We start from the raw sequence: 17,341 nt of genomic DNA on the forward strand, positions 1-17,341 counted from the left end.
CTCTGCATTAGCTCAATCTAAATTATACAGTGTGGTATAACTTTTAAAAATTGTTCTAAATTAAAAGAAAATAGCCTTGATTGAAAACAATGTTTATATTACTTTTGTTCAAAGGAAAAACAAGGCTAAATTTCATCAATGTAAAACATCATTGATATTGTGACAACACATTCAGGTAGCTACTTGAAAATTCAAGATTGACTAAAGCTATGTACTACGCACTATAATTATGCCATATGAATTGCTCCAAATCTATTTCAATCAGTTTTAGTCTGGAAGAGTACCGTCACAGCGTACTGCTACACCACCATTATTCAGCCACTACGCCACTTCCCACACAGGGGGGCAGTGTTATCCCACAGTTTTGTAACTAGCCAACTGAAGGTGCAGCACGGCTGCATTGTCTCATCTTACCTGTCCCCATAGTAGAGAGCCAAAGCCTAAGAAAGTGCACCACAGCCACTGGTCGATGGTCAGAGCCACGCAGCTGAATGGCTTCCCTCCAAACTGCACTATGACAATCTAAAGGAGCAGGAGGAAGAGAGGAGTAAGTAATTAGAGAACAAACTTTTAGATCTGATTTTTACAGGCTGAAGGCTTGTGGGACAGATAATCTCTTTTCATGTATGAGTCACCAGCACATTCACAGAGGATCCTTACAACTTTGCAGAAGTCTGCAGTCTACTTTACCTGGATAATGAAGGTACCAAAGACAATACTACAGAAGATGAGGTTGTTGAAGATGCCATCAAAGACATTCCTTTCTCCGTGAATCTTGCGGGCATTGATCTCATTGAAAAGCTGCATCATTACAAAGGTATTGAAGACAATTGTGTAGTGTTCAGAGGGTGGGGCGTGGAGGGGTGTGTTCCTGCCGCTGTCAATATCAAATATTTTCTCACCTGCAGAAACAGTCACAAGAGGACTTTTTAAAAAAAAAATGAATGGATAGATTTACCAAAGAAAAATACAGCCAGTCCACTGGCTCCATGCTCATGAAGACCTATGCCTAATATAGCTTCTTACCAGCAAAGAGCAGAGAAAAGATGATGATTAGCTGGTACACTCCCTGACCGAGGATGTTCTTCATCATAGTGCGGGAGATGAGAGGCTTGTTGCGGCCATATGGCTTCCTTAGCAGCAGGGCTTCTGTAGGGGGCTCTGTGGCCAGAGCTAGTGATGCAAAAGTGTCCATGATCAAGTTGACCCATAACATCTGTACTGCTTTCAGTGGAGAGTCCTGGAGGTCAAGAGACACCAAATTCAGTTACAGTTTCATAATATCACAAATATCAAGGAAATTTAGAGCATCAATTAGAGAGATTCCACGTGACTCACTGAACTAAATTGCATCTGGAAAAAGAAATTATTTTGCTGTCTGCTTCGTAATTGAGTGCACGTTTATAAGCTGTGGTAGCATGAGCAATGATGAGTGTGTGTTTTGACATGAGGTCTAAGACTGATAGCTGGTGGAAAAGAATCCTTTGAGCGAAATGACAGCCATTTGGTTTCTGTGCACACGTACAAATAGTGTCACATAATGAAGAGTTATGGTTACAGGATGGGATTTTTTGAAAAAGCTGAGAAACATATGAATATTTTTAAATCTGCAGTATTTTGTTGGAGACACTAAAATCACTCCATTAGGCTGCAGAATTAAGCAACAAAAGACAAAAAAAAATAGAGAAATTTCACAGGTGCTTATGATTTCTAATGCATGAGGGAATTCAATGAATAGACCATTTTAGAGACAATATACAGCAAATAAGCCAGTTTAAAATGTGCACAGTACTTATTTCTATATTTTCAAAATGCTATCAGACCCTGTGTTTGTGTTTTATTGCTGGAAAACCTGTGACTGAGATACATTTTTATTCATTTCACTCTGCTGCCGCAATAGCTTTTTTACCAATGTAAAACAAACTCTGTTGGTGCTAACCTGTGTGATGCAGGCTCCTGTAAATGCTACGATGACAGCCACCACATTGACAGTTAGCTGAAACTGGAGGAACTTGGAGATGCTGTCGTAGACGTTGCGTCCCCACATGACGGCTTTGACGATGCTGGAAAAGTTGTCGTCAGTCAGAATGATGTCAGACGCTTCCTTGGCTACATCTGTGCCAGCAATACCCTGGAGACAAAAAGATGATGATCAAGGATCTGTATCTAGTCACAACATGTTTAACATCATTATGCTTCTACATTACCATTATTTTTCAGAATCAACTGTTGTGGCCCAGTTCGCACTGAAGCAGGGCATAGCATGTATAAAATGAGCTGTGATATCGGAAGCATTTCACCTGTAAACAGAGAAAACTCACCATGGCAAAGCCAACATCGGCTTTCTTCAAGGCAGGACCATCATTTGTACCATCTCCTGTCACTGCCACTACTTGTCTCTGTTCTATCACAGTGCTGTCAATAATACCTAGAATAGTAAAACATGAATATTTTTAAATGAAACCACTGAAGCCTAAAACAACACACAAGCAAATTAGTGACAACAAAACATTTTTCACACAAACCAGTAAAACAAAACTACCTTTCACTAGCGTGTGTTTGTCTGTGGGTGACGAGCGAGCCAGTACTCGTAGTTTGGGCCAGATCTTGTCAATGCGCTCTTGTTCAATCTAGAAACATGAGACAAAACCTAATAGAATCCCAACAGTACATCTGCAACAGTCTCTGAGGTACAGTATTTTGCTGTGGCCCACCTCTCCTTTTTCATTGCGTATCCTTCGGTTGAACTCTTTGCCCTCCAGGCAGAGGAAGTCATCCCCGGGCAGGAGGATGCCACACTTGGTGGCGATGGCTCGAGCTGTATTAATGTTGTCCCCAGTCACCATTCGTACTGTGATGCCAGCGCGTTGGCATTTCCTGATAGCGTCTGGGACCTGGCGGAAAGAGGAAACACGATGAAGGAGGAAATGCATGTTGTTTTTGCCTGCCTCACTGGGGATGTCAAAATGAAAGCTCAGCTTAGCTATATGTATGTTAGCTGTATCTAAACATTGAAACAAATGATTCCTTGTGTTGTGAAGATTTCATTAGTAACATCAAACTCGGCAGCTCTGCAGCTTTCAGGTTTTAGTTGGGTTTAGATTTATATAGAAGCTGTATGTTGGAGTCTCACTGCTCTTATCAAGCTCCTTTTCAACAACATGTAAACAGTCTGGGTGGAGGCACTCCCGCAAAAGCTTCAATATCATAACTGCTCATGTTTAAAACTGGCTGATGCAGCATCTCTTGACGCCGCACACTTGTCCCCACCTGTCAGATTTGTGGGAGGTTGTTTCCCAACCATTCCTCTAACTTTCCAAAAACTGTAATCAGGCATCGTCAACCACTGTGACTACTCAGCTGAGCCCGAGGTGAGAAGAGAGCGTAGGTTTGAACTGCTCTCTCTAGCTTTCCTTTTTCATTCTTGACACAGCTATTTCTGTTACTTTTCATGTGAACAAGAAAGTGCAACACGATAAATGTCTTCCAGGACAGACTGTCTGAAAATATGCGCTGTTATTTCCAAATTTATTAGTGATATAAGTGTACCCACAAGCCAGCTTTATTTCCATTATGAGTGGTTCCGCTGAAAATAATCCAAGACACGCAACTCAATTTTTGTTCATGAAATCAAATTCTCTCTAGCGGTTTCAATGAAGTCAACAATTATTATGTAACCACAGGCTGATACTGTTTGTGTCCTCCATGTGTAGCCGCTAACCTCAGGTCTCACAGGGTCTTCAATGCCCACCACGCAGACGCAGGTCAGTCCAGAGAGGATGTCATTTTCGTTGTCCCAGTCAGGCTCACCCTCGGAGGCAGGGAAATCTCTGTATCCAAGGCAGATGGTCCTCAGGCCCTCGGAGGCCATGGGCTCGATCACTTTCTTAACCATGTCATCTCTGTCCCGTGGGCGGAACACCTTGGACTCACCGTTTGCCGTCAGGATTTTATAGCACCTGGGAGGGGAAACCGGGATATATTGATATATATGTAAATGTAGAGAAGAAGTTTAAGAGACAGAGGGAGGAGTGTAGGCGGGAAAAACATCCAGAGGAAGAAAAGCATTACGAGAGATGAGGAAATGTGGATGAGGAAGATAGGTAGAGAATTATAAAAAGAGAGGATAATATTGATGAGATAAAGGAGTAAGGGAAGAGGAGAAGACAAAGCATTTGAATGGTGAGCTGCAATAGTAAGAAGTCACACTAAGCCGTCTGTGGGTTAAAAAGAAGCCTGCTTGGTTAAGAGGCTTACAGAGTTGTTACCGGCTCATTTTCTCAGCCCCTGTTTTTAAGTCGCAAAGTAAGGGGCTTGGGTGGGATGCGCTTGAACTTCTTAGCTGCTTAAGCCATTACACATATCATTTACTGCAAAGTCTGGCCAGCTGGAGCAAGTAAAAAAAACCTACAGAATAACCTTTCATTGAGTAAAATCATTAGAGCATGTCTCGTCACTATAAAATTCCAAGAGGAACACTGGTAAAGATAAACCAACCACACAATCCAACATATACAACAAAACAAAAACAAAAAGCACAAACAGCATTAATACCAAAGATGAAAACTGTTCTCACTTTTTTAAGAGAATTTCTGAGGCTCCTTTGCTGAACATACGGTAGCTGCCATCAGCCATCTTCAACACAGTGCTCATAGACTTGCGGACTGAGTTGAAGGTGTACACTTTGTATAATTTTTCCTCGGGGATCTCGTTCCGGATAGCCTGGTAGTCACGCTTCAGGTCAGTAGCAAAGCCAAGCAAGGCACATTCGGTCTTGTTACCCACCTGCCGTGGCAGGCCCCCTTCTTTCTCTGGAGGCTGAAGAAAAATCGAGAAGACAGTCAGTAATTTCCTAAAGCCGAATACATAACAAGGGGATATTCAGTGTGATACATGGTATATTTTAGACACACAGCATTTCACAAGCCTACCATGATCTTGGTGGTATATGCACAGTTGACTGCGATGCCTAGAATCAAGATGTCTAAAATGGAGGGGGGGATGTTCTCTGGCTCAGGGACTTTCTTGTGGTGCTTCTCAGCGAGGTAGGCCTGCACCACGGTCATGCGGTTCATCGTGAGGGTACCGGTCTTGTCTGAGCAGATAGCGGTAGCATTGCCCATGGTCTCACAGGCGTCCAAGTGACGTACCAGGTTGTTGTCTTTCATCATTTTCTGCAGGGAGACAAACGATGCATCAAATGATTACAGACAGCTAGTGTAAAGCATCACGCAGAAATTCAACAACACACTTTCTGTGCTGAACATAATATTTTCTTGTAGGTAAAAGAAATGCGTGCAAAGGTTATACGACTGAAATTAGTAGCTCCTTGATAGGATAAAGCCCTCTGTTGGCCCACAACTTCAGCAGAGGGGATCATTGCTTGGCTTTAGGGTATCAGTTAGCCAAGTCTCCTTGACTTAACAGCCTGGCTGCTAGTTTTAATAGGCTAAAGTGTAAGCTGGTCAGCACTGGGCACAGGTCACTTGGCTAGGAGAATTTACCTTAACGGAATATGCCAGGGAGATTGTTACAGCAAGCGGCAGGCCTTCAGGAACAGCCACCACCAGAACAGTGACGCCAATGATGAAGAATTTCACAAAGAACTGAATGTAAATGGGTGTGCAGTCCTTGTCCCAGGGTAGATTCTGGATCCAGAAGGTGTCTACTACAAACAGCACCACCAGGATAATAACAGTGATGGCTGACATAACCAGTCCTGGAGGGAACGGGGAGAAAAGGAAGAAAGAGTATGGTCAATGAATCATAAGGATACCATTTACCAACAGGCTACTTTTAATAGAAGTAATTCTGAATAGAAGACGTTAAAGACAGTTGGAGACACAGTTTTATTGTAGATGAGGGGATAAAAGAGTACATCTGCATCAAGTCTGTATGTGGTACCATCTTTAGCAGTCAGCTCTTTTTGTCCAACTTACCTGCTTTGCCAATCTGTACAGCTAGTTTGGTCAGTTTGCCCTGGAGAACAGACTTCTCTTTCTTTGGGAGGTTGGCTTTCTTCTTCTCCTCTGCATCAGCTCCTTCATCACTGTTCAGAGGCTGCATTTCCATTGCAGCACCATCCTGTGCTTTAGCTGCAGCAGAGAGAGAACAAGAAATAGCTGTTAGATGAAATGCCCTGACAGTTACACTAGTGCACTGGCCACGACATTCTACCGGTGTCAAGTAATGCACACAGTCCGGCACTGATACTACATTTCACTGTTTCTGAATATTCAAACGGACTCAAGTCTGAAATGGAAAGGATTTTCTAATCAGACCAGTCTAGCAGTTGTAACAAATCTGCATAATCCAAAGAAACAAGAGCTGCATTCTTCAATCAGGCACCACGTGAAGCCTATTTGCTTACATTTGCAAGACCAGAAATAAAAACTGTATTCTCAACATGACATCAGTGTATGAATAAACTATATGGTCAAATGTTTAATAATCTAATCTATATGGTCATCTTTAATACTCAGGAAATATGAAGCACTTTCTAGCTTGCCTGTTGTGGTTGTGTTGTGAAAATCAGGTACATCAACAACAGGTTTAGACTAGATTGTATCCCTAAGTCATTTGATTATCTGATGTAGCAGGTAACAGCAAGTAGCTTCAGCTGCTTCATATGACAAAACTCCTGGAACATGGGAATATTTCAAGTGTGACACAATGGAGCACTTTATTTCAAGATAAAACATTAAATGAAAGGATGAGAAGAGATGTCACGTCACTCAAAATTTTTGCGTGCTTTATCTGTGCAACTTGGGAAATGTCACTGTTATTATGTTTGCAGTGATCTGACTGCACAGTAATTAGCAGAAAGATTTGGAAGTGTAATTACCATCCTCCCACCTAGAGATTTCAAGAACAGGTTAACCAGCTAGTAGCACTGGGATCTGTCTGAGGAATCACCTCCTTCCTTGACAGCACCCACAGCAGTTGTTTCCAGTTAAATTCCCATAAATCTCATTCATCTCTTCCTCAATGTCCCTCAGGACCCCCCCTTCCTCGCCTGCAGAACTGACAGGAATCCCAAGCCCATATCTAACCAGGTTACCTTGGAGACACAAAGCCTCTAATGGCAAAGCAGGGAGGAGAGGCAGCCGGCAGGCCAGCAGGGGCTGGTCTCTGTCGTGTCACTCACCACGATAAAATCATTAGTTCTGCGGGGCACTGACGCTACTGCTGCTGCTACAGGGAAACTGACACATCTTTCCCATCTCTCAGTTCACTTCTGCTAATATCATTAACATTCATTATGTGGATGTCTTTTGTAATTTCTGCAGTCTTGCTTTTTGTGTCTAATTTGTCGATGCTAAAAGGTCTATTTACTATGGTATAGACTGTGGCATGGCACTGTGTGTGGACGTATGCAGCAGGGAGAGGAGGGGCATTATCACTGAGCTTCTGCAGCTGCTGTGGACTGTGGCTTGTTCTGCACTTACATGGCCTGTGTAATCTCAGTCTAAAGGATTACTGTTGATTCCTGGCAGGCAGAGGGAATCTGTGCACCAGGGACTAGCGCCAGGGTTGTGGCCACAGACCCAAGCACTACTGATCATGGTGTCCCAGGAGGACTACAAGCCTGGCTAGCTGTCTGAGTTACCCCCAAACAGCCTCATTATCATTGTTGTCAGTCTGAAATTGCACCAGTGCAAGTCTTACGGTTTGACTCTGAATAGTTCAGATTGGGCCGTCAATAGAAATCAAATTGTGGGGGCCTGAGGGAGAGTCGGAGAGAGAGATGGGTGGGAAAGCAGATGTTCTGGCCCCAGAATTGTTGCATGGCTTTAATCTCCTCATCACTAATCGCTATAACTGGATTCAGTAGCACCTGCTGCTCAAAGCGCAATGTGCCAGGGAAGGACGAGAAAAGAGGAGAGAGAGAGACAGAAGGGAGGGTCAGACAGTACAATGGATAGGCAAGAACATCCCGTACCAAGTATATGCCGACATAGGCTCATGCTAAAATATGCAACTCCTCATTACTTGCATAAAACCACTGTAGCCAATTATTAACAGATTGAGGTCTTAACCTACAGCCAGTGCTGTTAAATGGAGAGTGAGGCTAATACATAAAGGTAGGCGCTGAGCTGTAAGGCAGTTATATATGGCTGTGTGTGTTAGTTTGTGTGTGTGTGGTTACCTTTCTTACGATTTTCCACAGATCCATCCTGCTTTTTGTCTGTGGAAAAATACACCGGGGAGTGAGTACTGCAAACTAAATAATTGGTGGGAAATACACAGTTACTGTGCCATTAAGCACTATTGTACAATATCAGTCATGTCATGTATATAATTATGTTAATTCTCTTTGATTGAAAAAGATCTGCAAAAATTAGTCAATTAAAAAATTTGTTGAGAGAAAACTGACAGATCATTATTCAGCAACTATTTTAATGACAGAGCAATCACATTTAGTAAAATACCAAATATTTGCTGGTTCCAGTTTCTCAACTGTGACTTTTTTTCTTTATCTTCTTTAAGATCTTTGAGTTTTGTACTGTTGGCCAGACAAAACAAGACATTGAAAAGACAAAAAAACTTGGATTGTGGGAAATTACATAAACTGTCTTCTAATATTTTTAAAACTAAAGGATTAATCAAGAAAATATACAGCAGATTATCAGTAATGTAATAATGCTAGCTGCTGTCCTATCCATAATTAACTGCAGAGCCTCCTACAGCTCAGCACTGGAGCTTGAATCTGCTGTGAGCTCCGTAAGAGGAACCCCTTGCTTGTGTAAGTAGTCCAACCTGTGTTCTTAGTGTGCATTCAACTCTGCCACTGCAACTACATTTTTCTGCACAGGCTCAGCTCTTTCTGCTTTCAATACGTCAAGGGCTCGATGGAAGCTAAAGTAAACTGCCTGTCAGATGCATATGTGTAAACATATGTACCTGATGCATGGACTGATCAATACTCATGGAAATAGGAAGGTAAAAAAATTAGTGAGGACACCAACTTTTTCTTTGTTTCTTCTTCTCCTCCTTCTCCTTTTTCTTTTCCTCTTCTTCGTCGTCATCATCCTCACCGCCCCCGAGTAAAGTGAAGATAATTCCAGTTTGAGAGTTGACACCGACAGCAGTGACCACCATTTTCCCTGAGCCTTCCATTACATGGGTGCCTTTAGACAGACAAGGAAAATAAAAATGTGAGTCAATAAGGGAGGGAGGGAAAGGCTACGTACAAAATCTGACTAAATGATACGCGCTGTTTCACTTTGCTTCCAAGATTACTTATACCCTGTTTCAGCTTCAACTTTGACCATGACGTTTCTAACTTATTTGTTGCTTTGACTGTTTAATTTTGGTTCAGACTAAATATTGAGCTAGATTCCTTTGCTTACTGAGAAGGTGGTTTAGCCGTGCTTTCAAGTGACATGTTAAGCTACACACAAGAAGGAAAAATAAATGCAGATTTTCAAATGCAGGCAATAAATACAAAAGGAATGGCGCACATGCAAGTAAAAAGAGGAAGATGCAAATACCCTCCAAACCTTTAATCAACAGCCTTTAATCAAAAGCCAATTGTCAGTCTGGGTGAATTAATGGAAATCCCAGAGGGTTTCTCCAGAGTTTAATATCTCTGGCTCACTATCCTTCTCAGGACACAGGAAAATCTTGTCGATTTATACAGAAAAAGCAAGTAACAGAAGAGAAGACAAGCTACAGTCAGAGTAAAAAGAGCAAACATCGAGAGGCTGAACGGAAAGGTGTAGAGAGCATTCTCTCTTGCCTTTGTTAATTAGAGGATGCTTTCCTTTCATTCGTGAGAGTGATGGTATAAGGGATACGGCCTGTGCTAAGGGGAATCTAAAAGCAGTGGTGGAGCAACATGTATGTACGCACGCACACACACACACACACACACTGCACACACACACACACACACAGCACACTCTTCTCTCTTGGAGGCGTGCCAATAGAGAGCCAGATGAACTAAGCAAAAAGTGTTTCTTCTGAATCCCTACTCACTTCTTGGGAACTGAGCAGAGCAGTGAGGACAAAGCTATCTGACAGCAGAACCACAGAGCTGAAAAGGCTTTGTGCACATGGAATGTCTCCACAGCAAAACTTAAAACTATTACAGCCTCACATCTGGGGAGTGTTGTATGGCTGATAATTGATTACACTGAGCAGCAGAATAGGGACACCGGTTCACTTTCAATTGTAATCCAGTTTGTCACTAAAGACATGCAAATGTACATCACAGCATTGAATCCACAAAGAGACTTATCTTTAAAAGCAGAGCAGGAGCTGTGTACTACAGTGAATAGTGGTCTCAACTGTTCTTAGCTGATTCAAGTAAAATCTTTGTTTTCATATTGTATGAGGATGATGGGTGTAAATCAAATATTAAACACGGTTTTGAGGCTCATAAATGAAACATAAGAAGTTGCTCTACAGTGGAGCACACTGTTCATTTGTCCTAACACTAAACTGGGAAAGTCCCTGTTTTACAGTTCGGGCATCAAACCAGTGCTAGTACTTTCAAATGGCCTAACTGATGAATTTATCCCTCAGGTGTATGTTGGATGTTTCTACAAAGCTGCACAGCAGATTAAATACAAAAAACATAAGGGCATTACATCGACGGTTTTGTTTTAATAACTAGAATTAATTTTTTTGAAAATAAGATTAAGGTCAGTCTCTGTATTTACCTCCCTGTGCATGTGACCAAAAATTGAAAAATGTACTGTATTTTGATATGATTAAATTGCTCGAGGGTTACCTGTCATTTAAATCCAATAAAGACTGAACTAGACTTTGAAGATGATGAGCAGTGTATTATTCTAATCAAATCAGCTCAGTCAGATTGCAGATGTTGACAAGCTTTTGAGATAATTTCTTAAATAGCAGGTGAACATGTCTGACAAAATCACTCTTTAAATCATGTTCTCAATAAAAATCTTCCTTCAAAACTTACAACCTTCAGCAAGGAGGGAAATCAAACTAAAACTGAGGCTTGATGTTACCTGATAACAGCATCGGATCTTTTTCTTGTGTTTTCTTGACATGGTCCGACTCCCCTGTGAGCGAGCTCTCATCGATCTTCAGGTCGTTTCCTTGGATGAGGACTCCATCAGCAGGCAAAAGGTCACCTGAAACACACACGGACAAAACATGCCTTTAATTTGGAGGAACTGCGTACAAAAATTAGGACTGTGCTTGTATTTGTGAATGAATCTTAGATAACGTGATATTCATCGTAAGCGTTCCTAATTGACAGATTTCTATTTTATCCATCAAAGAAACATTTACATTTAATAAAATGACCTCAATAACACAGCGTTAACTCTCCTCTTACCATATTTTATTTGTGCAATGTCGCCGACCACGATCTCAGCCACAGGAATTTGGATAACTTGTCCTCCACGGACGACAGTGAATTTCTGCTCCTGCTCAATGCGGCTCTGGAGGCCCCTAAACTGCTTCTCTTTACTCCAGTCATTGAATGCCGTCACCAGCACCACGCAGATGACTGACAGAAGAATTGCGGCTCCCTCGATCCAACCCGCTTCTGCCTCGTTTTCATCATCCACGCCTCCAGCAGCCCTTCCGCAGTCTGCAGAGGGACAGGGACAAATCTTAACACAAAAGGTTCCCAAACAGCGATCTCACAGGTCTCCCCAGCTTATCACGTCATCCCATCTTTCAGGCACATTGAAATGCATAAGCTTAGACAAATAAATAAGAGTAAGGGAAGGGGGCATTGCATTTGATTTTTGCATGAAATGATCTGACTAAATAACTGAGACAGAAAAAAACAACTGACTGGTCCTGGATAACATATTTGATGTTAAAACAAACTATTAAAATAACACCCAAACATAAATAGACTAATATCCATTAACAGTAACATGAATCAACACAAAGTTTCAGGAGAAGGATTGTTATGAAGTGCTTACTGTCTCTTTTGGCATCTGGAGGTTTATAAAAAGAAAGGCCTAGTGAAACTATGGCTGCCACTTCTAGGATAATCAGTGTGACATCCTGTAGCGCCTCCCACACTAACTGTAAGAAAGTTTTGGGCTTTTTGGGTGGTATAAAATTTTGCCCAAACACTGTTTTCCGCTTCTCGATGTCTGCAGGCTGTCCATTTAGACCTGGGGAGGGAAACACAGAGGAGAAAAGCATTTAATTTGTAAGATTTTTAAATTTAAATCTATCGTGAAATTGAATGTTAGATGACAAATAACATATGTTCACATCACAAAAAGAAAGGAAGAAGGCTAGTCTCAAAAAGTTAAAATCAGTGAGCGGTCACTGGGCCTCCAAAAACATGACCCCCTCCCCCCAAAAGGACTCAGCATTTCTGACAGGACACTGTGGAGGCGACAACGCTGGACAACAATGACACACATTCTGTGGGCATGTCAAACTTTTTCACCTCTTTCAGGCATGCCACAGAATGTGAGAACAGAGGTCAGAGCTGATCCCATAAACTGCCTTTTTAAATACAATAACCCAAAGACTAGAGCTTGAATCAGCTTCAGACTTACAGGTGTCTGCGCATACTGCTGTCTTGTTATAGAGTCATCTCTCTGACACATTACATGTCTGGCTGGCCTGACACCCATTCATCCATGTGCAGGGAGAGCATTCTGCAGCCACCCATTCAAATGGCTCCACATACAAGGCACAGTCATATATTCAAAAGGGCCTTCGCACATTTGATGATGCCTGACAGTTTTTCAGCTCTATTCATGCCGACTGACTGTGTGTGGGTGGCTGTACAGACTGGAGGGAGCTGTGTGTGTGTGTGTGTGTGTGTGTGTGTGTGTGTGTGTGTGTGTGTGGTGTGTGTGTGTGTGTGTGTGTGTGTGTGTGTGTGTGTGTGTGTGTGTGTGTGTGTGTGTGTGTGTGTGTGTGTGTGTGTGTGTGTGTGTGTGTGTGTGTGTGTGTGTGTGTGGCAGAGAGGAGGTGGAGCAGAATTGGGGGCCAGGGAAGAGTGACTGTGTGAAACTGCTACTGACAGGCAGATGGGGGGGTGGGTGGGGGTCGGGGGTGAGGGTGCAAAGGACTGAGACTATTAAAGAGTGGAGCTACTGACGGCGGAAGGGAAGCTGCGCTGGGAATAGCAGCGTCTTAATAGGGAAAAGGATCAGCAGGGTCAGTTTATGGACAGACAGAAAGAAAGACAGAAAGACAGGTACAACACAAATCACGACACCACATTTGGATAATGAGTCTGTACAGTGACAACAGCACAGGGAGTAAGGTACATTGTTCAGCTGGGAATGAGACAATTCTCCATGTCATGTGACAATAAATGCTGCCAAAATGGTGGAGACTGCAGCTGAATTTTGATTATTTGAAATTATTTGGAATTAAATCATCACTCTGTCCATTTATCAAACAAAACCTAGTGTTCCCGCCTTCTCGTGAAATAAATATCTACACACTGCCTCTGTGTGCTGATTAGGCTTTCTTCCTTTACAATGCTGTCCAATCTTAGAGCACTGAAATAACAATTCATTAAATAGTACCTGTACAAACCGAAATACACAATATTGAAAGAAGGCAACCAGACATAACATCTGCGTTGCATTTGAGAACCAAAAAACTGTTGAAGACGTTTTATGAAGCTCTCTGGGCTGCAATTGCTTCTTCTGTTTACAAACTCTGATATAACTTTAAAACTTAATTACTAACTATAGGAACTGTCAGGTTAATACCTGATACCAACTGAAATCCCCATCCGCAATCAACAGTTGTTGTCAGGGATTTTTAGGTGTGTGGTTACATGACTGTTTAAGTGGTCACATATGTAACTGAATCTGAAACTGATTCTTGAGGTGGCCTTTCTTTACTGTGAAGGGGAAATCTCCTGAAGATCATCTTCACAATTCTCACACGTCTCTGACAGTTCTTCCCTTTTTTCCCCCCAAATTACTGCATATTCCTCCATTTCTATCTATCTATCCACAATTTTTCCACTCCAAAATATCTAAACAATAAACACATCATTGTAGTAAGCAACATAATTTGAACATACAGCAGTTCTAGGGCTGCAACTGCTGATTGATTTCACTATTAAATATCTTATAAAATCATACAAAATGTCAGAACACAGGACACATGTCCAGGAGATCCCAAAGAACATCTGAAATGATTACCAAAGATGCTGTTGATTTTGTGTCAACTGGCTAACTGGTTAATCAGTTATCCTTCAATTAAATAAAATGAGTAATACATTTGCAGTCAATCTAAACTGATCTGTCCCTGCTGACATTTAACATTATACAACATGGCCATAATAAAATTACATCAGTGACAATGGGACTTCATTTTACTCCTGATTTGCTTCAATATATTCCTAAAGTGAGAAGAGAGGCTGGTGCATGCTGCGTACATTCGTGGGTATAGATCTAGCTAGATTAAAACATGACCTCTCTGCTTCTGTTTCTCTCACATTACTACCCATTTCTCACTTTAAACACGTTTTGGTCTACTTCATTAAATAAGAGAATAATCCTTTATCCCTAGTTACATGGTTAATTGACATTACAACCTAACACTAACACATACTTTTCTAAAAAGGGAGGTGAGAAGAACAATGAGTCACTAGCACAGCACATTAAAAAGGCTATGGGGTTTATTCTGCATAGCTGCCTGTTGCTGCTCCCTGGCTGTCTCTCACCGTCTGCTTTGATTCTCTACGCCTCTAATGAAAACATGCTGACAGCTAATACCCCGTTCAATTTTACACCACATTTTCCCTTTGCATTAGAGCAGTGAACACAAGTGACAGAGGATGATCAACATGCCGTCCCTCCCTTGGATACACAAACAGAAAATAGGTTGGCCTTGGCCCCTCACATCATTTTAGCACCCAGAGTGTGTCTCAAGTCAAGCAGCTAATCATTAACCATTTAATTTGGATGCTTGTCCCCAGCTGACCCCTCTGAGTATTGTCATTTTAGCCACTTGAGAGGGGTCAAGGTAAGCCTTCACTCCGAGTCTGTCACAATCAAATGAAATAGGGTCACGCTATTTTTTTTACTGCCTTCACGTTACTGTTGTAGACAGAAGTGCCAACACACTGTCCAGGACAATGAGACTAACACCTTAGTGGACAAGCTATTTAAAAGCTGTCTTACTTCAATAGAGAATATGTGCAGCCCACAGAGTTTAAACAGAATGCAACAAAGAGAGGGATCCCACACACCGTTGTAAAGGTAAGCTTCATTAGACACCGAGGGTCTTTGTGTCATGAGACCTCTGGACTCTAGAACTGGACAGAGACAAGAGCCACTGCAACAATGACAACACTGTGTGGATGCCTGCTCTTCTTTCCTTTCTCCTACATATAATCTGTCTGAATGACAGTGTGTCAGAATATTATATGTGAAGCTTATATACAAACAGATTTACCATTGTGCTTTTCAGTGCAAATAAGAACATTTTTATGTAGATTAATTTGTTAAACAAGTTAATTGAATCTAAGAAATTGTTAAGTTTACTTGTTCGTTTGTGTATTGACAGTATTTTTGGATGAACGTCCTCAGTGTCCTTTGCAACATATGCACAAGCAGGAAAAAAAAGAAAATGAGATAAATGTGTTAATATGATTGAAATGTTAAACCCATATTCTGGGTATGTTAATATGATATTACACTCAGAATCTAACAGGGATGAATGGATTATGGGATTCCCATCACCCCTGCTCAAGTTATATTATTATTTTATCATGGAAATACCTGATCTTTAGGGTTTACACAACCAGTACCCACTGGATAACAAGAGTATTTGTGGAAAATCATCTGTTTGTCAGGTGGAACAACAACAAAATAAAAGCGCATTATCAAATGACTCAAATGGTAAAAGAGTGTCTGGCCACATAAAGTAGGCAAGCCTTTCACTTTTCCTATAGCTTTAAAAATGATTTGGTGACTATGACATGCAAAAATAATCACTGTGGTTGTTTTTTGAACTTCCATTTGAGGTCTTTTTAGCAATTACATCCCCATGCTTCCTTCTCATTTCCAAGCGATCAGGGCATTTTGGGCGTTGTTGCACATAAGCAGATTCTGTGCTAATGAGCAGGGCTTTGCTTAACGAATGGAACAGCACAGTGCTGCTTCCTCATTATTATAGCATGACCATTTCACTTCACAAAAAGCGGTGGTAAATGGATGTTTTCATGCAGTTTCATCACAGAATACAGAGAATGTGTTTTGGTAATACACTTTTGTGAATCTAATATCACCACCCATCTCAGGAATTCTGGGAAGACCACTGAGGGAGATCAGTTCCCACCTGGCAAGCCATACTTCAGAATCATGCTAGACTATGAATAACATAAGGGGACAGTGTCACAGATACTAAATGTGTGAAAGGTTTGTGCTAGAGTCTGATCAATCATCAGTTATTCAAAGTGGTACAAATAATTTAAAATCAGGTTTTAACTGTTATCTGCTTCACAGACACCTGTGCCCATCTTTAATAAGTAAAAGGAAACACAAGAAACCAACTGTGCTCACAGCATACCTCCCCATTTCCCATTGAACAGCTCCACTAACAAAAGCAGGTTCTGGCCATATGCTACATCCCCTCACTGGCAAAAGCCAATCTTAAGCACATCATTCAGAATTCAGACATGAATTCAAGCTGTGCTAACCCCCTTGAGTCACAAAGAGTAAGCTATCATTTAACAGTCTGAGCCTTCCTGTCAGTTTTTGAATTGCCATCCAATTGTGGAGGCCTCTCAGCCCACAGTCGATCAGATCAATAGGCTGGAACCCAAATATTTGACTCCACTAAAACAGCAATGAACAGGGCATAACTGTGAAAAGGAGAGATAGGGGAACACCATCAATAATATTGACGCAAAGTGGCCTTGCACATTTAATAAATGTCATTATACAGAGGAACCAGAGGATCCAATAGGGAGTAAAGAAATGTTGCTGTGAGAGTAGAACTAGCTAAAAGTATTGATGATTCAGTGTGGTTTCATTTTTTCCAGTATTACAAACATGCAAAAACTCAGCTCTTGTATGTTTCTGATTCTCCTCCGGGCGTGTATGGACGCTCCACTTGATCAAACCACATACTGCTTTTAAGCATCGACTGGTTTGAGCGTCCAAGAGAAAAGCAATTCCAATCCTAAATCCAGACATCTGCATACACTCTGGACTACAATGCTATGACCCTGAGCTGTGATATTCAATGCTGAGAAAACGTGGTAAAAGGATGGGAATTTTGTTATAACAGTACTCCAGTGATTTAATGCTGCTCTTACACACCACAGGGGGAATCATGAGACGCATTAAAAAACAACTGATGCAGCAGAGGATCAGACATCCTGACTCTTCAAGCAAGACTATGACAG

At 41.5% G+C, this 17,341-nt stretch overlaps 1 protein-coding gene across 1 annotated transcript in view; it reads right to left on the minus strand.

Annotated features, from left to right (window-relative positions):
* Positions 1–17,341, minus strand: part of atp2b1a (ATPase plasma membrane Ca2+ transporting 1a) — a 38,720-nt gene that overhangs the window by 7,970 nt on the left and 13,409 nt on the right. Inside the window, 17 exon segments of the mRNA XM_056368311.1 lie at positions 415–522; positions 691–902; positions 1,027–1,240; positions 1,940–2,131; positions 2,322–2,428; positions 2,543–2,630; positions 2,715–2,894; positions 3,722–3,959; positions 4,577–4,818; positions 4,932–5,174; positions 5,505–5,719; positions 5,940–6,095; positions 8,150–8,188; positions 8,970–9,131; positions 10,983–11,108; positions 11,315–11,572; positions 11,916–12,113. Of these exon segments, the coding sequence (XP_056224286.1) occupies positions 415–522; positions 691–902; positions 1,027–1,240; positions 1,940–2,131; positions 2,322–2,428; positions 2,543–2,630; positions 2,715–2,894; positions 3,722–3,959; positions 4,577–4,818; positions 4,932–5,174; positions 5,505–5,719; positions 5,940–6,095; positions 8,150–8,188; positions 8,970–9,131; positions 10,983–11,108; positions 11,315–11,572; positions 11,916–12,113 (2,978 nt within the window).

Source organism: Seriola aureovittata, chromosome 22, assembly GCF_021018895.1.
Source record: "Seriola aureovittata isolate HTS-2021-v1 ecotype China chromosome 22, ASM2101889v1, whole genome shotgun sequence".
Lineage (NCBI taxonomy): Eukaryota > Metazoa > Chordata > Actinopteri > Carangiformes > Carangidae > Seriola > Seriola aureovittata.